At 42.6% G+C, this 23,531-nt stretch overlaps 1 protein-coding gene across 1 annotated transcript in view; it reads right to left on the bottom strand.

Annotated features, from left to right (window-relative positions):
- LOC147302895 (NLR family CARD domain-containing protein 3-like) overlaps window positions 1-19,047 on the bottom strand; it is a 164,953-nt gene extending 145,906 nt beyond the window's left edge. Inside the window, exons 1-3 of the mRNA XM_086284394.1 lie at window positions 18,774-19,047; window positions 14,475-16,245; window positions 12,960-13,133 (exon numbers count right to left, since the gene is read on the bottom strand). Coding sequence (XP_086140520.1) covers window positions 12,960-13,133; window positions 14,475-16,245; window positions 18,774-19,047 — 2,219 coding nt within the window. The remainder of the gene's footprint in view (window positions 1-12,959; window positions 13,134-14,474; window positions 16,246-18,773) is intronic.
- Between the last annotated feature and the right edge of the window lie 4,484 nt (window positions 19,048-23,531).

Below are 23,531 nucleotides of genomic sequence, written 5' to 3'. Positions count from 1 at the left end.
GTCGGAATTAGAATCAAACTTGGACATAAATCAGCGTGATGAGAACTATACCTCCAAAGGTCGGGTAGGCCAGAAGTAAACGGCTATGAAATGGGACGGTCTAGCCTTCAGATTAGCATCACCGCTGTCTCGATGGAGTTTAATAAACTCAGCTGTCTGCTCCTTGCTATCTAAAATATAACAGGACACTGGAGTAAACTCTCGACCATCTCACACTTCTGCTTAATCAGTTTTCTGTTTGACGTTTATTCAGCTGTGTGAAAACCACCCGGGGGATTAATAAAGTGGCTTGCAAAAGTATTCGGTCCCCTTGAACTTTTCCCCATTTTGTCACATTACAGCCACAAACACGAATCATTTTTTATTGGACTTCCAGGTGAAAGACCAACACAAAGTGGTGCACACGTGAGAAGTGGAACGAAAATCATACATGATTCCAAACATTTTGTACAAATAAATAACTGCAAAGTGGGGTGTGTGTAATTATTCAGCCCCTGAGTCAATACTTTGTAGAACCAGCTTTTGCTGCAGTTCCAGCTGCCAGTCTTTTAGGGTCTGTCTCTACCAGCTTTGCACATCTACAGACTGAAATCTTTGCCCATTCTTCTTTGCAAAACAGCTCCAGCTCAGTCAGATTAGATGGGCAGCGTTTGTGAACAGCAGTTTTCAGATCTTGCCACAGACTCCTGATTGGATTTAGATCTGGACTTTGACTGGGCCGTTCTAACACATGGATATGTTTTGTTTTAAACCACTCCATTGTTGCCCTGGCTTTATGTTTAGGGTCGTTGTCCTGCTGGAAGGTGAAGCTCCGCCCCAGTCTCAAGTCTTTTGCAGACTCCAAGAGGGTTTCTTCCAAGATTGCCCTGTATTTGGCTCCATCCATCTTCCCATCAACTCTGACCAGCTTCCCTGTCCCTGCTGAAGAGAAGCACCCCCAGAGCATGATGCTGCCACCACCATATTTGACAGTGGGGATGGTGTGTTCAGAGTGATGTGCACTGTTAGTTTTCCACACAGAGCATTTTGAACAAAAAGTTCCATTTTGGTCTCATCTGACCAGAGCAGCTTCTTCCACATGTTTGCTGTGTCCCCTACATGGCTTGTGGCAAACTACAAACGGGACTTCTTATGGTTTTCTGTTAACAATGGCTTTCTTCTTGCCACTCTTCCATAAAGGCCAACTTTGTGCAGTGCACGACTAATAGTTGTCCTATGGACAGATTCCCCCACCTGAGCTGTAGATCTCTGCAGCTCATCCAGAGTCACCATGGGCCTCTTGGCTGCATTTCTGATCAGCGCTCTCCTTGTTCGGCCTGTGAGTTTAGGTGGACAGCCTTGTCTTGGTAGGTTTACAGTTGTTCCATACTTCTTCCATTTCTGAATGATGGCTTGAACAGTAGTGATGTGACGTTCTGTATCGAGGCTTCGAAGCGTGTGTCGAGTAATGGAGGGGGCGTTTCCGCGAAGCGCGTATCGAGGCTTGCTTCATTTATGGGAGGAGCTGAAAATGATGACGTCCGAAGCCTCGCTGTCCGGCTGTACCACGTGACTGGTTCAGCAAGCGGTTCAAACTTTGCCGCGAGCTATGACAGCGATATAAACCCCTCAGACCCCATTCAAAATGTGGGCGTTTGATGGAGAGTTGCGGTTAGTGAGAGTTAGAGACAGTTTGGAAAAAAAAGAAATCGCCTACGACCTGCCACAGTGGAGAAACTGTTGTTTTTAAATAAAAACCAATGATGTGTCCCCTAAACACTAATCACTAGGGGTGCAACGATATTCGTATCGATATTGAACCGTTCGATACAGTGCTTTCGGTTCGGTACGCATATGTATCGAACAATACAAAATTTGTAATTTATTTTATCAACTTTCCTTCTGACGATGCTGTCTGTGTTGAGCGCTCAGTGAATCTGCGTTCGACTACTCCGCCTAGGCTGTACTGTCCAGCGCAGATCCACTGAGCGCTCAACACAGACAGCATCGTCAGAAGGAAGAGCGCAGGGCAAGCTAGCGAGACAGAAGTTAAGCACTCCTTGCAACTTGGACCTCGCCCACCCTCATTCAGATCTGGCATTTGGAATTATTTTGGTTTTCATGTGACGTATGACCCTGAAGGTAAGCGAGTCATGGACTAAAGTAAAACAGTATGTTGGATGTGCCATGCAATGCTCAATTACATGGGTGGGAGCTAGTGTGTTAGCGCAGTTAGCTCGTTAACGTGTTGGCCGTCTAGCCCCATGCACGGGGCGATCGGCGGTAGCTCGTTAACGGAGATTTGCCGTGTTGTGGCGTTAAGGTCATTTCAACAAGATTAACCTGAAAGCACTAGTGGGAACACAACGAATATGACTGCACATTTACACCGACATTATCCTAGTGCAAAGACAAAGATGAGTGATTCCTCAATCAGATACAGGGCTCGCAATATCGCTAGCCCCGGGACGTCGGGCTAGCGATTTTTTTCAGTCGGGCTACCAAAATCTATCTCTGCCCTGCCCGTCGGGCTATTGTAGGAAGGTAAAATATATGTCAATGCTTTTGCATTCTTTCGGAAATGTAGCTGGGTAATTATGTCATTGGCATCGGTGAGCCACTGTCAATATGTGACATATTGAAATCGCGTTTGAATTTGCGCTTGTTTTTTTGCTTTCACTTTGCAATCGTGCGAACTGTGTATAGAGAGCGACAGCACTGATCTATGAGTGATGATAATTTGTGCACCAATTCCTCTGACATTGTCTTATTAATCGTTAGCTTACTATGCAAACATGACAAGTGAAATCTCCCGCAGCAAGCTTAAACATGTGAGAAGTTGATCGCGCAGAGAATCGCTGAGCGTTATGTGTGTGTGTGTAAAAGCAGCAGAATATATATTTTAGTTCTGCTGAGCCAAATAAGACAGGTCAGGGTGAAGAAGTGACAGCCAAAGAAAAGCTTACCACAAAACGGAGAAGTTATGACAAATCAGACTATAAGGTAAAAAGAAAGTGCAGCTTTATGGTTTCATGGACAAAAGAATTTCTGTGGCTGCAATATGACGAGCTAAATAACCAGGGCTGCACATAAGTGGTTCGCATTCGCTGTCAAAATAAAAAACACGCACAAGGGTTAGGGTTAAATTTAAAAACTGTACTTTTGAGTTAAAATATATATTTATAATTTTAATAAATGACAAATTAAAAAGGCATGAACATTTTTTTTGTATCGAAAAAATATCGAACCGTGACACCAAAGTATCGAACCGAACCGAACCGTGAATTTTGTGTATCGTTGCACCCCTACTAATCACTGTCCTTGCCTCAATGTTACAAAAGCACAACCACTGTCCACACCTCACCTCACAGTATATGATCATTTCCATTTTAGGCATTTCCAAATAATCATTTTCCATACTGCCAGCATAAATATACACAGTATACTGCCATCACTACAATATAGATGTTTTACACACTCCTTTTGTTGTTGACATTCACAGGCTGTGTGCAAAATGCCACACTCTTCAAATTCATGCCAACTAATATTTTTACGTCCAGTAGGTGTCCTGCTAGAGCAAATGAAGCTTCAAGAAGCTTCGCGTTGGGGTGAACCAATTGGATGAAAAGCTTCAGTGCTTCATGAGGCTTCATCTGCCCATCACTATTGAACAGTGCTCCGTGGGATGTTCAAGGCTTGGGAAATCTTTTTGTAGCCTAAGCCTGCTTTAAATTTCTCAATAACTTTATCCCTGACCTGTCTGCTGTGTTCTTTGGACTTCATAGTGTTGTTGCTCTCAATATTCTCTTAGACAACCTCTGAGGCCGTCGCAGAGCAGCTGTATTTGTACTGACATTAGATTACACACAGGTGCACTCTATTTAGTCATTAGCACTCATCAGGCAACGTCTATGGGCAACTGACTGCACTCAGACCAAAGGGGGCTGAATAATTACACACACCCCACTTTGCAGTTATTTATTTGTAAAAAATGTTTGGAGTCATGTATGATTTTCATTCCACTTCTCATGTGTACACCAGTTTGTGTTGGTCTTTCACGTGGAATTCCAATAAAATTGATTCATGTTTGTGGCTGTAACGTGACAAAGTGTGGGAAAGTTCAAGGGGACCGAATACTTTTGCCACTGTAAAGGTTTATTTTGTCTAATCTAATCTAATAACTTTAATCTCAGCCAAACTGATTTACTCAGGAACAAATAAAACACTGAAAAAAGTCAAACAATAACATTTTTAGGTTGTCTAAGTCACTTATATATTACGTTTAACCTGAGTAGCGAAAGACCGCGGTGATCTGAACATGATGTGCCGGGAGTTTGCTGTTCTCGGCGGCTCTAGTGACCCTCGAGCTCTCGGCTAGCTATCGAGCTGGTGGGTAACAGACGTCTCAGAAACGTCGGAGCACTTTTGCAAATATGCGATATCTTGATAAACTGAGCAGATATTTAAAGTTTACACAGCTACATTCTCACCTGAAAATATGTTAAAAGTTTATTTTGTGACCCAGAAAGAGTAATAAGAGTAATATTAAAAACTTAGTAGCGACCGCCATTGCCGGAAAGTGGAATTGGATGGGCCACGCTATGAATTCTGGGATATGGTGGGCCACGAAGGACACACCCGACCCATCCTTTAATTTTGGGGAAAAAGAGGACGCATTGGTCGGCTGCATTCAGAGGAGTCTATGAATTTGGACAGCCTTCATCGTGTCGCTGTGACGTAATCGGTCTACAAATGCGTCCTCAGGAGGATGCAGCCCATGAATTTTGACACCCCCTATGTTTACTACTGCATAGACACATTGAATTTCCAACACAAGGAAACTACACTTTGGACAATGTTTTCACCACCAAGAAAGGAGATTACAAAGCCCCCCACATCATGACCACATCACTGTTATGCTAATGCCAGCATACAGGCCCCTGGTCAAAGTCACTAAACCAGTTCGTAAGCAGGTACGTGTGTGGCCAGAAGGACCTGCAATACTGCTTTTCCACCACAGACTGGGAGATCCTTAAACAGGCCGCCACACATGACAACACCACAGACCTGCAGGAATATACAGAAACTGTCATTGGCTACATCTCAAAAGGCATCGATGAGGTCATAGAGACCACTGTCCGGGCCAATCAGAAACCATGGCTCACAGGTGAGGTCTACAGGCTCCTGAGGGTGAGAAATGCAGCCTTGAAAGCTGGGGATGAGGTGAGCCTAACAACATCAAGGGCAAACCTGTCACGTGCATCAGAGAGGTGGAAATGCAGTGCTCCAGGAGGATTTTGCAAAGCTTCAGTGACAGCAGAGATACTCAGAGGCTGTGGCAAGGGATACAGACCATCACAGACTACAAGCCCACTCCTCAGACCGCTGTCGGGTCCACCACATTACCGTAAGAGCTAAGTGAAATTTTCTCTTGCTTTGAGACACAGAACGACACCCCAGCACAGAAGACTCCACCCCCCAACGATCGGGTGGTGACACTATCAACATGCTTGTCAGGACCTGCTGCCATCAGGGAGGAGACTGAAGAGCCTCCGGGCCAGAACAGCTTCATCCAGGTTGTCAGGATGCTGAATTCACTCCCTGCTCTCACACACCAACTCCAGACCTGCATTCATCTTTTTCCTCTGAACCCCCCAAACATACAAACCCTGAGCCACCACCATTGCCCTTTCACTGACTGCCCTACTCCACCATTTGACTCTTAGAACTGAAGACGCTTCTCTCATAAGAGGTGAAACATCTTCAAGGAAACTTAAAGAAGTCCAGACGCTTTTCTTTCCAAGCTCCTTAGACTACGGTGACCTGGATGTCTGAGAACCTCCACAGACTGATTTTACAAGAACAACTTGTGTCAAAAATCCCTGGCAGTGCCTCTCTGTCACATACACAAATCACTACAGTTACAAATTTAATAACTTAAAAAACCTCAGAAAAACAGAACTGAGCAAAACAAACAAACAAACAAACAAACAAACAAACCAGAGACCTGGGGCCTGGGGCCTGTTCTTCGTACGTCGCTTACTACATCCAAGATCAAATGACACATCCAAGACCAAACCATCGCGCTAACCGTGAGCTCGCTAATCCGGTTCCCCGAACACACCTGCTGTTGACGATTAGTACAGCTGGACGCAGTAATGTGACATCACTGGGTGTCGTAAAAGGGGCTACGCATCGATAGTAGAAACATTGATCGGCAACCCGCTGATTGGTCGGCGAAAATGTCGAAGGAGCGCGCTCGGCTCGGTATTTTCCGGCAGCAGAGCAAGAACTCATGAGTGAGGGATTTCAGGAGTTTCAGAGTTTAATGAAAACGCAAGGGAACACTGCAAAGGCTGCAAAAGCAAGGAGAGAGGGCTGGCAGGAAGTTGCTGACAAATCAAACTCGTAGGTAATTTAATAATAATAATAATAATGGATTGGGTTTATATAGCGCTTTTCAAGGCACCCAAAGCGCTTTACAATACCACTATTCATTCACTCCCACATTCACACACTGGTGGAGGCAGCTACGGTTGTAGCCAGGCTGCCATATCGCGCCATCGGCCCCTCTGGCCAACACCAGTAGGCGGTAGGGTAGATCTATCATATGACACTATATTGTCCAATATCATATGGCATTATATTATATTATAATATGTTATATTATATCCCCTTTCACATTAGAGCCACAACAGGACCCACAAGAACATGGGAACAAGTAAAAGTGGAATACAGGAGTATTCTACAGAATGGTAATATTTATCTCTTAGATTGCTTTTCGTCTCTTGGCAAGGTAATACTGGCCTGTAATACTCTGTTAGTTTGTTCATAACAGCAACCAAGAAAAGGGCAGAGGAAAAAAAGACAGGTGGTGGTCCTGCACCCCCTCGTCAACAAGTTGGTTAAGTAAATAATACCCTCACGGGAAAATCGATATCTCTCTATGAGCACACTGTCGCGCTGAGCTAAAGGATCCTGTCTATCCCGCAATATACGCTGAATTCTGAGGACTCTCCTTATCAATCTTGCACCTTCCGCAATGGGTGGCTCGCGTATACGGACAGGACATGGCTGTGACAGGCTTCCCAAATCCACCTTCGCTTTTATAGCCGTGGTCTCTCATCTTGATTACACGAAGTAATTTACAATTACTACTCTGAAATATGAATTACATCTGTAATAATCACATACATGTAATAGAATGTTAATAGTACATTTCCCTTTTTTAGGAAATGACCTGTGTGAAATCAATAAATGGATCAGGTGCTGCATTATCTTTAGTTACATTGATGTTATTTATTTATGGTGAAACAGTGGTGGAATATCGCTGTTGCTTTCGTATGAATGACGCGGGCATACCTGCGTGGCCGCGATCTAATCCTGTTTACATAAAGTAAACCTGCTCCCTAGCAGGTTTACGCTTAAGGCTCTGTTGCTATGACAGCAAGTCCCGGATGGGCTTCGGGGAACCGAACGATCCAGGATCACGCGAAATCGTCAACAATCTCATCCAGCTAACTCACTTAGCGCGGTACGAAGAACAGATGTTATTTATTTATGTTTCACCATAAATAAATAACATCAATGTAACTAAAGACAATGCAGCACCTGATCCATTTATTGATTTCACACAGGTCATTTCCTAAAAAAGGGAAATGTACTATTAACATTCTATTACATGTATGTGATTATTACAGATGTAATTCATATTTCAGAGTAGTAATTGTAAATTACTTCGTGTAATCAAGATGAGAGACCACGGCTATAAAAGCGAAGGTGGATTTGGGAAGTCTGTCGCAGCCATGTCCTGTCCGTATACGCGAGCCACCCATTGCGGAAGGTGCAAGATTGATAAGGAGAGTCCTCAGAATTCAGCGTATATTGCGGGACAGACAGGATCCTTTAGCTCAGCGCGACAGTGTGCTCATAGAGAGATATCGATTTTCCCGTGAGGGTATTATTTACTTAACCAACTTGTTGACGAGGGGGTGCAGGACCACCACCTGTCTTTTGTTGCTCTGCCCTTTTCTTGGTTGCTGTTATAAACAAACAGATTATTCCAGGGTCTCTTTCCAAGAGACTAAAAGCAATATAAGTGATAAATATTACCATTCTGTAGAATATTCTTATATTTCACTTTTACCTGTTCCCATGTTCTAGTGGGTCCTGTCGTGGCTCTAATGTGAAAGAGGATAAAATATAACATATTATAATATAATGTAATATAATATTGGATAATATAGTGTAATATAATAAATCTACCCTACCGCCTACTGGTGTTGGCCAGAGGGGCCGATGGCGCGATATGGCAGCCTGGCTTCTGTCAGTCTGCCCCAGGGCAGCTGTGGCTACAACTGTAGCTGCCTCCACCAGTGTGTGAATGTGAGAGTGACTGAATAGTGGCATTGTAAAGCGCTTTGGGTGCCTTGAAAAGCGCTATATCAATCCACTCCATTATTATTGTTATTATTAAATTACTTACGAGTTTAATTTGTCAGCAACTTCCTGCCAGCCCTCGCTCCTTGCTTTTGCAGCCTTTGCAGTGTTCCCTTGCGTTCTGATTAAACTCTGAAACTCCTGAAATCCCTCACTCAAGAGTTCTTGCTCTGCTGCCGAAAAATACCGAGCCGAGCGCGCTCCTTCGACATTTTCGCCGACCAATCAGAGGGTTGCCGATCAATGTTTCTACTATCGATGTGTAGCCCCTTTTACGACACCCAGTGATCTCACATTACTTCATCCAGCTGTACTAATCATCAACAGCAGGTGTGTTCGGAGAACCGGATTAGCGAGCTCACGGTTAGCGCGATGATTTGGTCTTGGATGTGTCATTTGATCTTGGATGTAGTAAGCGAGGTACGAAGAACGGACCCCAGGTAAGAACATTGTTGAGGTTTAAATTTATAATCTTAAATACTTATATGCTGATTATATTGCTTTATAAGAAAGGCCCAAATCTGAGTACACTCTGTGCCGACAGGACTGACAGGAAATTACATGCTTTTGCAGGCGAAAAGTGAAACTAAGCAGAGTGTTTGGTCGAAACTTAAAGTGTGTGTGATGTCTATATAAATGACTAGGCTTGCTGTTTTGTGCTTCAGACCTGGGGTTGTGTGTTCAGGTCTCCATATCCGGATATGTAAAATAAAGATAATCTTTTAAAGTAAAAAGACCACTTTTGAGCCGTGTCTTTTTGGCCATAACGAATACCAAAAGAACTGGAATTTAATAACATTAAAACCAAACAATAAATGAGCAAAGTAGTGCATGATAAATATAGATGACAAATACAAAGTGCAATATAGAAACACTGGGTAAAAAGAAATGAACAATTAAAAAGGAGGATAAAAGATGTGAGCAGTAGTTAAACAGTAGAAATAAATATATAATAAACAAATAAAAATTGATAATAAATGAAAGCCAGGTCTGAAAGGTGAGTTTGGCTTTAAAAGCATGAAAACACACTGCTGTCTTCAGGAAGGCTGCTCCAGTAACTTTCTATGCTCGCTTCGAGGCTGCAGCTAAGGACTCCAACAATGCTACTGCTAGCGGCGCTAACGGCTGTAGACAGGAAGATACTGCCAGCACCGGAAACGTGCTCGTCATCTCCGAGCATGAAGTAAGGAGAGCCTTCAAGAGAGTGAACACCAGGAAAGCAGCAGGACCAGACGGCATCCCAGGTCGTATCCTAAGAGACTGCGCATACCAGCTAGCTCCTGTGTTCACTGAGATATTCAACATCTCTTTATCTCAGTCGGTGATCCCCACATGCTTCAAAGAGTCCATCATTGTTCCTGTCCCGAAGAAACCCCACCCTGCTTCTCTCAATGACTATCGCCCTGTAGCCCTCACCTCAGTAGTGATGAAGTGTTTTGAACGCCTGGTCAGAGACTTCATCATTTCTTCACCACCAGACACACTGGACCCACTACAGTTCGCTTACAGTCCAAATCGTTCCACAGACGATGCCATCTCTCATCTCCTCCACACATCACTTACTCACTTGGACACTGGAAGGGGGAATTATGTTAAAATGCTCTTCATAGGGGGCAGGGATAGCTCAGAAGGTAAAGTGGGCACCCCATGATCGGAAGGTCGGCGGTTCGAATCCACTTAACGGCTACCCTGAGGTACCCCTGAGCAAGGTACCGTCCCTACACACTGCTCCCCGGGCGCCTGCTTAGTGGGCTGCCCACTGCTTCACTGAGTGAATGGGTCAAATGCAGAGAAAAACAAGTAATTTCCCCATGGGGATCAATAAAGTATCCATTATTATTATTATTATTATAGACTACAGCTCTGCATTTAACACCATAATTCCCTCCACACTCACCACCAAGCTGGAGCATCTGGGACTCAGCTCAACTATGTGTCAGTGGATCTCCAACTTCCTAACTGGCAGACCACAGGCAGTAAGGATGGGCCGACATGTCTCAGCCTCCACCACTCTCAGCACTGGAGCCCCCCAGGGGTGTGTTCTGAGCCCCCTGCTGTACTCTCTGTACACATATGACTGTGTGGCCACTACCAGCTCCACCACCATCATCAAGTTTGCTGACGACACCGTCGTGGTGGGCCTGATCTCTGATAACAACGAGACGGCCTACCTGAAGGAGATTAGGAATCTGGAGAACTGGTGCCAGAGGAACAACCTCCTTCTAAACATCAGTAAGACAAAGGAGCTGATAGTGGACTTCAGCACTAAGCAGGAGAGGAACTACCAGACCCCCGTCATCAACGAGTGCCCAGTGGAGAGAGTGGACAACTTCAAATACCTCGGAGTTCACATCACGCAGGACCTGTCATGGTCCTGTCACATCAACACCGTGGTGAAAAAGGCCCGACAGCGTCTCTACCACCTCAGACGCTTGAGAGACTTCCTTTTTTTTTTTTTTTTGTCCCGTTTGGATCTTTAGCCATCAGAATTGTTGTCTTAAGGCCAAGAAAGATGCCAAGCGGATTTATTTTACCAAGTGGATCATCATGGCCTTGCCATATTGGTCCATTTGATTGACCTTTATTATAATTATGAATTTATTTTATTTTCAGTTGCTACAAACGGGACAGACATGACTGTGGGATAGGACAGGGGGAAAGAATGAAAGAAAGAGAGGGAGAGAAAAAAAGAAAACCAAAGGGGAGAAGAGACGGTGAGAAGGGGGGGAAGAGAGAAAAAAACAAACAAACAAAAAAAACAAAACTCCTGGGTCACCTGTATGGAGAAAAAAAAACAGAGGAGAAAGCAAACAACAAAGAGCAACATAATAAGAAAAAAAAAGCACCATCACAATAAACTAGCTAGCAGTAGATATCGATAGTTACTAAATAATAAACGATATTGTGCAGCACGCAAGATAGACAGCGCACAGTGTGCTTTGAGGCAGCAGCCAAGAAAGCTGTAGTCCGCGTCTATGAATACCCATGTGTACACCTGTGTGCATACCTGTGTGGATCAGCATGCTTGCATTCCAAAGGTTTCTCCATGTAATGATCTGCTAGGGAGTGTGGGGAGCCACAGCCCTGTCCTCTATGGTATCAAGCAGGTATGGAGGAGATCAAAACTCCAGACATCCAGAGGCCCCCAGAACACAAGAGACCAAGGAAGACCCACAGAGGGGCAGCCGTGCCACTGTCCCAGTAAGAGCTAAGGAGAGTCCCAGATGAGGGCTCATTCAGCAGCCGCGGAGCAGAAGCCAGGGGGAGTTGCAGTGACGCGCCCGTGAGCTCCGCCGGCAGCCAGCTGTGCCTGAGTGACCGAGCCCCAGGCCGAGAGGCCGGGGGCACCCCACCTCCGAAGTGGCCCGAGCGAGCCGCCAAGGAGTGAGCCGGTGTGTACCCGGACGCCGCTTGAGAGACTTCCAACTGCCCTCCAAGGTGCTCAGGAACTTTTACTCGTGCACCATAGAGAGCATCCTGACGGGAAACATCTTAACCTGGTTCGGGAACAGCACCATGCAGGACAGACGAGCTCTACACAGGGTTGTGCGATCAGCTGAGCGCACCATCCGCTCCGAGCTCCCTGACCTGCACTCAATCTACAGCAGGCAGTGCTGGACCAAGGCCAGGAAGATCGTGAAGGACCTCAGCCATCCCAACAACAGACTGTTCTCTCTGTTGAGGTCAGGAAAGCGATTCCGCTCCCTGAAGACCAACACAGAGAGACTGAGGAGGAGCTTCTTCCCGCAGGCGATACGGTCTCTCAATCACACCACCACACAGTACTGACCCACACATATAGTTCTTACACACACACTGGACTTTCTGGACATTGTTTTCACTTCATCACTTAAATCACTTTAAGCATATTTGCACTGCACAAGACATAATGTGGATTGCACAACACTGGACATTGTATTCTTCATTTCAAGCTAATACTTGTACAGCTGCTGTTATTGTGTATATATTTATTTATATTTCTTCATACATTCTTATATAGTTCTATATTGTGTATTTTGTTGTACAGTTATTTTATTTTCAACTTTAATTTATGTATTTTATCTTATTCTTTCCCAGTTAAATTTACCCTTCATTCTAATTTGTGTTGTACAGTTATTTCATTTTTAACCTTAATTTATATTTTATTCCTTCCTAGTTAAATTTACCCTTTTTAATTTTTCATATTTATTTCCTATCTTATTCATAGCCTTTTCCTTTTTTGTTTTCTTTAGGTCACGAGCAGTTGTCCAAGCATTTCACTACATATCGTACTGTGTATGACTGTGTACGTGACAAATAAAATTTGAATTTGAATTTGAATTTGAATTTGAATTTGAAAGTCATCTACATGTGGGTTTAGTTCTGACTTTAGGGACAAGTAAAAAAATAAAATAAAATAAAAACATCTGTCCAGACAACCTGACAGTCAAAAATATAAACTCAGGAACTTAAAAGGAAAATTGTGCTGACTTTGAACGTCCGCATCAAGATAAACTTACAGATTTAAGAGTCAAAAAGTGTCAAAAAGTCTGTATCCTTACCTGAGAGTTTCAAGTTTACAGTCAGGACTCTTTAGTCCAACACACAGCAAATCCAATCCTGAATCCTGCAGGTAGTTCGAGCTCAGGTCCAGCTCTCTCAGATGATTGGATGGGGAGCTGAGAATTTCAGACAAAGCTTCAAAGCTTCTTTTTGAGAGTGCACAACGACGCAGCCTGAGGAAGAATAACAATGGAGACATATTCTTTTATTCATCTAGCATTATTAGTGTGAATGCTTGAAAAAAAAAACATACATTGACATAGAGCCACCATTCAAACTTTAAAACGAAGACAAGACATTCAACTATTCAACTTGTATTTATCTTTTCAATATCTATTATACTTTTTCTTCAGTTCCAGTTTAAGTTTCATGATGTTTTTTCACCCGTTTCAGAGTTTATAATGGGTGTGTATGGGACGGAATGTTGGGGCTAGAGTGAGGCAGCTCAACTGCTAGAGTGAGAGGAGCAAAAAAATTAATCTTAAAATCTTTTTTAAAACTGCTGCTGTGTCCGCAGCGTTTGCTCTACAGGTATGATTTTACCCTCAAAACGTAGCCATGGCTGTCCTCTTTCATCCAATGTGTTTACTATTGTCCTAGGTGTTATGGTTCTTTCATAAATGTCACCAATGCACAGCCTCCTCCCTCCAACTCTTCCATAGACTCTAATGTTAAAATGGCTCAGAAGGTTCGTTTGAAAATCAGAAGAGCATGGTGTCTTTCCACTGTCACCACGTCCATATAATAAGCTCCACAGGCATGAAAACTGAGAATTAGGTAGACTAGACATTGCTGTCGCTCACGGTGAAAGAATTTTGTCAGTACAACATGTACTTTTCATTTGGGAACGATTTGTTTCGGCCTGACTTTTCTGTTCATTTTAAGCAGCAAAAGTGAGGTGCATGTCTGTGTACGTGTGTATGGAGCCATTGGGTGCGGTCACTATAGCAACCAGGCTCACACCTGCCTGCTTAACGAGCTCTGCCTGCCACTCTGCCAAGATTCATCTTAAACACTTCTCTTTCAACTGCTGCTGTGTCCACAGTGTTACAGCCATCATTTTACCCTCAAAACGTCGCCATCGTTGTTCTCTTTCCAACATCTTGTCTTTCAAAGCTCAGACATTTAAACTTTTTAAACTGTGTGGATCCAAGTGGAGGGATCACATTTTAGTCATTCAGTGATTCAAAGAATATGACCTTTTAATATTCTTTCAGATGTTTTCTGACTCTAAATGTTCTTTTCTCATTTCTTAGGTTTTTCTAATTTACAATTAAAACATTTTCAGCTTTTTTCCAACTTCTTCTTCTGTGTAACCTTCAGCTTTTAGCAGTTCAGCACTTTTGTTTTCAGGTTAAATTCGGGTTTTTTTTTTTTATCTCATTCAAGATTTTTAACTTAAATTCAGTAATTATTTCATTTCAGTGCATACATTCAGATTCAAGCATTCACACTGCAGTTTCTTCAGAAAATGCACTTTCTAGTTAAACATATTTGTTCATAGATTCACTTACAGCACTTTCTTGGATGCTTTGACCACTGGCAGCAGCTTCAACAATGCCTTCTCTGAACGGGAGTATTTCTCCAGGTCGAACTCATCTAGATCTGATGACAGTAAGATGAAGACCAGAGCCGACCACTGAGCAGGAGACAGTTGATCTGTGGAGAGACGTCCTGATCTCAGGGACTGTTGGATCTCCTCCACTAGAGAACGATCATCCAGTTCATTCAGACAGTGGAACAGGTTGATGCTTTTCTCTGCAGACAGTTTCCCACTGAGCTTCTTCTTGATGTAGTGAACTGTTTCCTGATTGGTCTGTGAGCTACATCCTGTCTGTGTCAGCATGCATAGGCGATCCTGATTGGTCTGCAGTGAAAGACCCAGGAGGAAGCGGAGGAACAAGTCCAGGTGTCCATTTGGACTCTCTAAGGCTTTGTCCACAGCACTCTGGTAGAAGTCTTTTACAGTAAGTGTTTTCTGGAAGATTTTAAAGAGAGGAGATTGTTTCTTAAGCAGGTTGACTCCAGAGTTGATGAAGGTCAGATAGACATGAAGAGCAGCAAAGAACTCCTGAATGCTCAGATGGACGAAACAGTAAACAACGTTGTTGAACATGTGGCACTCATCAGCTTTAAAGATCTGTGTGAACACTCCTGAGTACACTGCGGCTGCTCTGATATCGATGCCACACTTTGTCAGGTCTGATTCATAGAAGATCAGGTTTCCTTTCTGCAGCTGATCAAAGGCCAGTTTTCCCAGAGACTCAATGATCTTCCTGCACGACTCTGTCTCAGCTCCTCCATCATACTTGATGTCCTTCGTTTGTAGGTGAAATAGCACAAGGCGTAGGTAGAGCTCTGTGAGAGTCTTAGGCAGATCTTTGCTCTCTTTGTTCTTCATGACAAACTCCAGAACTGTAGCAGTGATCCAGCAGAAGACTGGGATGTGGCACATGATGTGGAGGCTTCGTGATGTCTTGATGTGGGAGATGATGCTGCTGGCCTGCTCCTCATTTCTGAATCTCTTCCTGAAGTACTCCTCCTTCTGTGGGTCAGTGAACCCTCTGACTTCTGTCACCATGTCAACAATGTCACGAAGGATCTTACTGGCTGCTGCGGGTCGTGTGGTTATCCAGAGGCGAGCAGAGGGAAGCAGTTCCCCCCTAATGAGGTTTATCAGCAGCACATCCACTGAGGTGGACTTTCTAGGGTCAGTCAGGATTGTAGTTTTGTGGAAGTCCAGAGGAGGTCGACACTCATCCAGACCATCAAAGATGAACACAACCTGGAAGTCTTCAAAGCTGCAGATTCCTGCTTCTTTGGTTTCAGTAAAGAAGTGATGAACAAGTTCCACCAAGCTGAACTTTTCCTCTTTCAGCAGATTCAGCTTTCTGAAAGTGAATGGAAACATGAACTGGATGTCCTGGTTGGCTTTGTCTTCAGCCCAGTCCAGAGTGAACTTCTGTGTTAGGACTGTTTTCCCAATGCCAGCCACTCCCATTGTCAGCACTGTTCTGATTGGTTTATCTCTTCCAGGTGGGAGTTTAAAGATGTCTTCTTGTCTGATGGTTGTTTCTGGTCTGTCTGGTTTCCTGGATGCTGTTTCAATCTGTCTGACCTCATGTTCATCATTGACCTCTGCAGTCCCTCCCCCTGTGATGTAGAGCTCTGTGTAGATCTGACTCAGGAGGGTCGGGTTTTCTGTTGTAGAAATCCCCTCGAGCACACACTGGAACTTCTTTTTCAATTTTGACTTGAGTTTGAGCTGACACTCAGTGAGAATCTCTGCATGAATAAACAGCAAATGACACAAATGAGAAAACTGCATTCTGGTTACTGTGGTTATGTGTTCAGTTCACTGGACTCTTGGTGTCATGATCCGAGTGAGTCTGAGTAACTTTCCACAGCATCAGCTCTCCTCGCCTGGGTGGAGCCCTCCTCACTCCTCCCTGCTCCTCACCTGTTGCCAATTACTCCGGCAGTATCTATGAGCAGCACTCACAATGAACCTTCTCCAGATTGTGTGCTTACCACAGTCAGTTCTCTGCCTCACATTTTGTCTTGTGCTCCTCAGCTTGTTTCGCGTAACCCTCTTTTCCTGTTCCCTAGTCGGCACCTGGATACATCTTCCAACTCTCGCCATAAGTCACGCCTCAGGATTCTGGCCTGCCACTGCTGGGAAAACTCACTCTTGCAAACTGCCATCCTCACCTGCCTGCCTCCCTGTGCACCCACATCTCACTCTGTACCCAGATTTAATTCATCTCCTCCTCCAGCTGATCTCCACCTGCAGCCATGTAACACCTCTTAGTTTTTAAATCTTGGACTCATTCACTACACTGTGGACCACTCTGATTATTATCTCCTTTGTTCCAGTGATCCTGGATAGTTTCTATTCGCCCGATTCTGCCCCTGTTGTTCCTTTGACCTGCCTCAGCTTATGTTCTGGCCTCAGCTCTGCACTTCTCATAATACCTCGCTTGCTGTTGAATTTAGCCGTGATTCAGCTTTCTCCGTCAAGAAATCTAGTAAAATACATTTCTGTTAAAAGTTACTCAGCCTCCGTTTTTTGGTTCTGTGCTTGACTCCATTCCTTTTCATGAGCCATTGAGCCCTGACACTTGGGTTATAACTGAGGGCAGGTTTTATAGAGACACATTTGATTTAATTGTGTTTATTTATACAGCACCAAATCAATACTAGCAACATTTCACATATTACATAAACAACACTATGGAGCCAGTGATGAATAAATATGTAGAATAAATGAAAGAATTTCAAGTATAAAAGTTTTTTTTTAATTCCTCCAAATAACAACAACAGTCACCCCAATGTGCTTTATATTGTAAGATAAAGAACCTACAATAATACAACAGAAAAAAAACCCAACTATCTTTTTGGGTCCTGAAAACTGAAGGCTCTGCCTCCCATTCTACTTTTAAATACTCTGTGAACAACAAGTAGGCCTGCAGAGCGAGAGCGAAGTGCTCTAACAGGGTCATATGGTACTACAAGGTCATTAAGATAAGATGGGGCCTGATTATTTAAGACCTTGTATGTGAGGAGCAGGATTTTGAATTCTGGATTTAACAGGAAGCCAATGAAGGGAAGCCGATACAGGAGAAATATGCTCTCTCTTTCTAGTCCCTGTCAGGACTCTTGCTGCAGCATTTTGGATTAGCTGAAGGCTTTTCAGCGAGTTTTTTGGACATCCTGATAATAATGAATTACAGTCGTCCAGCCTGGAAGTAATAAATGCATGAACTAGTTTTTCAGAGTCTCTCTGAGACAGGATATTTCTAAATTTAGAGATGTTGCACAAATGGAAGAAAGCAGTCTTACATGTTTGTTTAATATGTGCGTTGAAGGACATGTCCTGGTCAAAAATGACTCCAAGGTTCCTCACAGTGTTACTGGAGGCCAAGGTAATGCCATCCAGAGTAATAATCTGCTTAGATACCATATTTCTAAGATTTTCAGGGCCGAGTACAATAACCTCAGTTTTATCTGTATTAAGAAGCAGAAAGTTAGCGGCCATCCAGGTCTTTGTGTCTTTAAGACGTTTCTGCAGTTTAACTCATTGGTGTGTGTTATCTGGCTTCATGGACAGATGGAGCTGGGTATCATCTGCATAGCAGTGTAAATGTATGCTATGTCTTCTAATGATGCTGCCTAAGGGAAGCTTGGTAACGGGAGCGTTGCCAGCAGAAGGCTGAAGTGGAATCTCCAAGAAAGCTGCAGAAGAAAAAACATGAGCTGAAATGGTGGATTTCAGTCAAATAAGGAGAACTGTGGCTTTCCTCCAACCTTTGACCAATCACCTTAGTGTCCTGTTTATCAACCATAATAAAAAGCATTTACTGTCTGGGCATTTTTTTGTTTGGGTCTCCAAACAGCAGAAAGAAATGGCAGCCATTTTTTTAAACTTTACCTTCAACTGGTAAATAGATTTAAGAGAAAGCACTTTGATCATATTTGTGACGTGTCCCAAACTGTTGTTGTCGCCTCATTTATGTTGATAAAACAGCTCTAAAACCAATCTGACAATATAAATCTGTAAAATGGGCAGAAAACCTGCTGCTGGTCCCATTTTAATCAAACCAACCCAAAGAGCAGATATTCATGTGTACACAGGAGGTTATTTGTGCAGATGCATAAAACACAAACTGTTGGCTTTCTGCAGTCTCTCACTCCTGAAAGTGTTGGCAAGTGTTTTGGATTTATTATTTATATAGATTTTAATGGCACCTGTGTAATGTTAACTAATGTTTTTATTGTTTATGTATTTTTTGTTTAGTCATTCCCTGACTTACCTGTGGGTTCTGGGATGGTTTTATTTAAATTCTCCAACAGATCATTCCTATTTATCCTCCCCAAAAGATTTTTAGTGACTTCAAAAGTGTTGATAGAGTAGGTATCAAACATCAGATCCACTATGTCCGTCCTCTCTGCATTCTCCAGTTTACTCACTGGGATTGCTGGTAAACCTTCTACAGACCCGTTCTTCAGATGCCACTTAAATTTTTCAAAGTCATCACGTCCCAAATCCTCCAAAGTCCCCAGAAGGATTTCTTTAGGTGTCGTCATCTTTTACCCTGTAAGGACCCGATAAACAAAGACTGTAACAACAGCTGGAGAGGTAATTGTCTGATTTATCAGAATTTAACTTGATTCTAACAGCAGTTCATCACAATAAATTTCTAAGGCTCAGAATGCAACAAAATTGCACATGAAGAAGCACATAGAGAAGTATCCAAGTAACACTTTGCTACAATAGAAAACAAACTATTATAAATAAAGAAAATATATAAACTAAATATATACACTACCCGTCAAACGTTTTAGAACAGCCCAATTTTTCCAGTGTTTTTGTCACGGTTTGCGAGCCGTGTGTAAATTATCAAAGGACCCTTTATGCAGGCAGCTCAGATGCAAGTGAGTTTATTCATCACATGGTGATACAAACAGAAATGGCGAAGGTGAGCATGGAAACTAAGCAAAAACCTAAAAACTAATAGTACACGAATATGAAGAAGTACACGAAGGGAAGACGAAAACACGGAACACAAGGGGTGGGAGCAAAGCACCACAACACATCACTATCCGGTTGTTCAGTCTGACGTCACTAGCCGTGTCTGGGTCTAAACTCCGCTGCAGGTCCATATATCAAACGATCACTATGGCATTACTGAGAGTTGAAAAACTGTCTAAAGTCTTTCATCTTTAATAAAATGATCAGCGTTCTGCTCTACCAGGTGTAACAATTGAGTTTAACATCCAGGCATCCATGAAAACGGAATTTATGATTGAATTGATTCAGGACCTTGTGATACGTCAGTATCGATACTGATTTTGTATGTATTTTGAAGGATTTGAACCAAAGGCAAAAAATACCATGAGCAAAAAATGGCAGTCATGATTATAAAATAGGGAGGTTTCTTTTTTTTTTAACATAGATTAAACTCTTTAAATAAAACAACAAGTTTATGAGCTTTCTTGTTATTCACAAGTTTCAGCGATTTAGCCCAGAGTCTAAAGTCATTCAGCCATCTGTTTATACATGGTTTAGCTTTAAAGTATCTGCATTTGTGAAGAAAAATTTTTCCCATTAACAAAATCGTCCTAATCAACAGGTCAAAATCTGCATTCTCAGCAAGTATTCCAAATTTTATTACTGTCACCGTCAAATGTGGTAACTGAATTCTCCTGGACTGTAGCCAGCTCCACATGTCAGTCCAGAAGGAGTGCACTGATTCACAGTAGAAAAACAAGTGATCCAGACTTTCAATATCATTTTCACAAAATGTGCAGGCGTTCACATCTAAGTTAAATTTCCGTCTTAAGAATTCATTGGTTGGATAAACCTCATTAATGATTTTAAAGTGAACCTCTTTTACTTTAGGGGAAAGAGGAAGTGAAATATACTTTTTTCTTATCGCCTTAACCTCCATGGTCTCAAATTCTTTAAGGATATAATTTCTTTTAACCGGATTAGGGCAAATGTCGTTGATCAAAATATTCCTGATCACCTTGTTTGTAAACCTGCTGTCACCAAATTCAACTCCAGCTATGCAGAGCTGCCTCAGTCCAGGAGAAATTTTAGAGTGCACAATATCTTCTTTTATCCTTGATCTCAAAGGGACTGGGATGGCTTTCACTAGGGATTTATATCTGTTAGCAGTACATCTTACATCAAATTTCTCACAAAACGTCTCATGTTTTAATAAGACCCCATTATCATCCATAAAATGAGCTACAGCCCAAATCCCTTAAGATCTTCCAGTAGAGAAGGACCTGCTGATGGAAAGCTGAGAGTTTAACAGGTAACGAACTGCAATCAAAGTCACAACGTAACAAAAAGTCTATTCCACCCATTTTGCCAAAAATCACATTGGGAATAATGTTCCAAAAGGAATTTTTGTTCCTAATGAAAGATCTTAACCATTTCAGTTTTAGTACACCATTCATAACATCAAAGTCAATGGCATTAGCCCCACCCTCTTCATAATTCTTAATCATATCATTTTTCTTTATATAATGACATTTGTTCCTCCATATGAACCTAAAATTAAGATTATTTATAGATTTAATTAGTTTTGGAGATATGGGCAGAGAAAAGGCTGGATAGATTAGTCTGGACAGACTGTCCATTTTGGTTAGCAAGATTCTCCCAAACAGAGTTATGTCCCTTTGCAGCCACCTGTTTAAAATTGACTTACACTTTTCTATATTGGCACAGATATTCTTATTTTCTGTTGATGTCTTATCCTTGCAAATTACAATGCCCAGATACTTCACCTCTTTTTTGATCTGTATATTATCTATTGCTTGCAGGGGACACTCATGCAGAGCTAGAATTTCTTATTCATTAATATTCAGCTGCAGGCCAGAAGCTTTGGAGAAGTGGTTGATCACCTGTAAGGCTAAAGGAATCTGGTCCTCGTTTTTTAGAAACAGGGTGGTATCATCTGCGAGCTGACTGATTATTATCTGTTCACCCATCACAGTTAACCCCTCAATGTGACTGTTTTTAATCAAAATAGATAACTCAGCAACCATGATGAACAGAAGTGGTGAGCTGCTACATCCCTGCCTTATCCCTCTATTAACCTCAAACCTTGAACATGTACCATGTTCTAGCAAAACAGAGCTGTTAATGTCATTATATAGCATCTCTATAACATTGATAAATTCCTGTCCAAAACCAAAAGACTGCAGAGTTTTTAATATGAACGTATGTTCAACTGAGTCAAATGCTTTGTAAAAATCCAAGAACAGGATGTATCCTCTCTCTTGTGTCACGATGAGTTGTGTAGCTGTCAGTGGCTGGACCCACGTGCAGGACTCGGAGACAAAACATTAACTTAAACGACAGCTTTATTTGCTGGTGAGTCACCCTTGGCGATACATAAACAACAACTTAAACTAACTAGACTGGAGATGATGAAGGTAGACGACAATGAATACACACAGAACAAACGTGGAGGACGCAACAACTGGCAGGGAAAAACACAGGGCTTAAATACATACTGAGGTGATTAGGGAATGTGAAACAGGAGGAGAACACAGCTGGGACTCATCAGACATGACAAGACAAGGGGCGGCAAAACTCAACACATTGACATAGTACACAGACTTTCAAAGTAAAACAGGAAACTGAACAGACGTGGACTAAACTAGTGGATACAGTGACAGAACAAGAGACACACTGACAGAGATGACTGTATACTAACAGAAGTAACACAGAACCACGACCTAAGAAGGAGAACACAAGAAATGCCAAGGACCTAGGGAGTTAGGAATACTAGCGACAAAAATCAAACCCAAGAGAATCAAAACACATCATGAAATCAAAGATAACTAATACAAACAGAAAAACACTGAGTCCACAGACTCAGGACCATGACATCTTGGATTATTTCACTGTACTCAAGGAGGTCCAAAACCAGCCCAATATTGTTATGAATTAGTCTTCCTTTCAAAAAACCTGATTTTGTTTCACTGATAATGTTTGAGATGCCTTTCTTTAGCCTCTCAGCTACAGCTCCAGACAGGATCTTATAGTCAGTGTTTAAGGTGATGGGTCTTAAATTGTCTAAAATTCTTTTATCCTTACCCGATTTAGGGATCAGGGTTATCAGCGCTTGTTTCATGCTCGGCATCAGTTCTTTTTTTCTCTATCGATTCCTTTAATGCATCAAACAATAAAGTTCTTAGGTCCTTCCAGAAGAATTGATAAAAATTTGTAGTGAGTCCATCTGTCCCTGGGGACTTGTTTAATGCCATTTTCATGACCACCAAATCCAGTTCCTCAATTTGGCGGCCGCTACTAAGTTTTAAAATTACTCATACTAATCTTTCTGGGTCACAAAATAAACTTTTAACATATTTTCAGGCGAGAAAGTAGCTGTGTAAACATCAAATATCTGCTCGGTTTATCAAGATACCGCATATTTGCAAACGTGCTTCGACGTTTTCGGAGACGTCTGCTACCCACCAGCACTATAGCCAGCCAGGAGCTCGAGGGTCACTGAAGCCACCGAGAACGGCACAACTCCCGGCACATCATTTTCAGATCACCGCGGACTTTCGCTACTCAGGTTAAACGTGATATACAAGTCCAGGGCCGTGCAGAGACGTTTAAAGGGGCGGGTGCTCAAAGTTAAAAAGGGGCACATTGAACCAGGCTGAATAACAACAACACACATTCATCAACAATCTAATATGGGATCGCATCATACTATATCACTGTTGTGAGGTGGCGACAAGGCAAAGCAAACGTAGTCGATGTTTTACCTGATGGGTACAATGTTGCTGTTGAGGTGTTTCTGCTGCTCCTGCTGCTGATAGTGCTGGAGGGCAGGGCTGTGTTGATCTGAGACTGTAGACATTAAAAAGTCCACAGGAGAGATGGTAGCTGATTAAACAAGTGTCATGAGATAATAACAAAATGCAAAGATTGGTGACAGCGCTTGGAACCATAAGGCAACGAAAAACTGTGACATAAACTCGGCTCTGCCTGTGAATCACTCTTTGCTTCTCTTCTTCCTTCCATCCCATCATTTCATATA

Source organism: Aulonocara sp. 'chitande type north' Nkhata Bay, linkage group LG23, assembly GCF_057382095.1.
Source record: "Aulonocara sp. 'chitande type north' Nkhata Bay isolate Kocher_YH1m ecotype deep benthic linkage group LG23, A_spYH_male_GT1.1, whole genome shotgun sequence".
Lineage (NCBI taxonomy): Eukaryota > Metazoa > Chordata > Actinopteri > Cichliformes > Cichlidae > Aulonocara > Aulonocara sp. 'chitande type north' Nkhata Bay.
The sequence above is the reverse complement of the archived record's forward strand: the minus strand, read 5'-3'. Positions and strand labels throughout refer to the sequence as shown.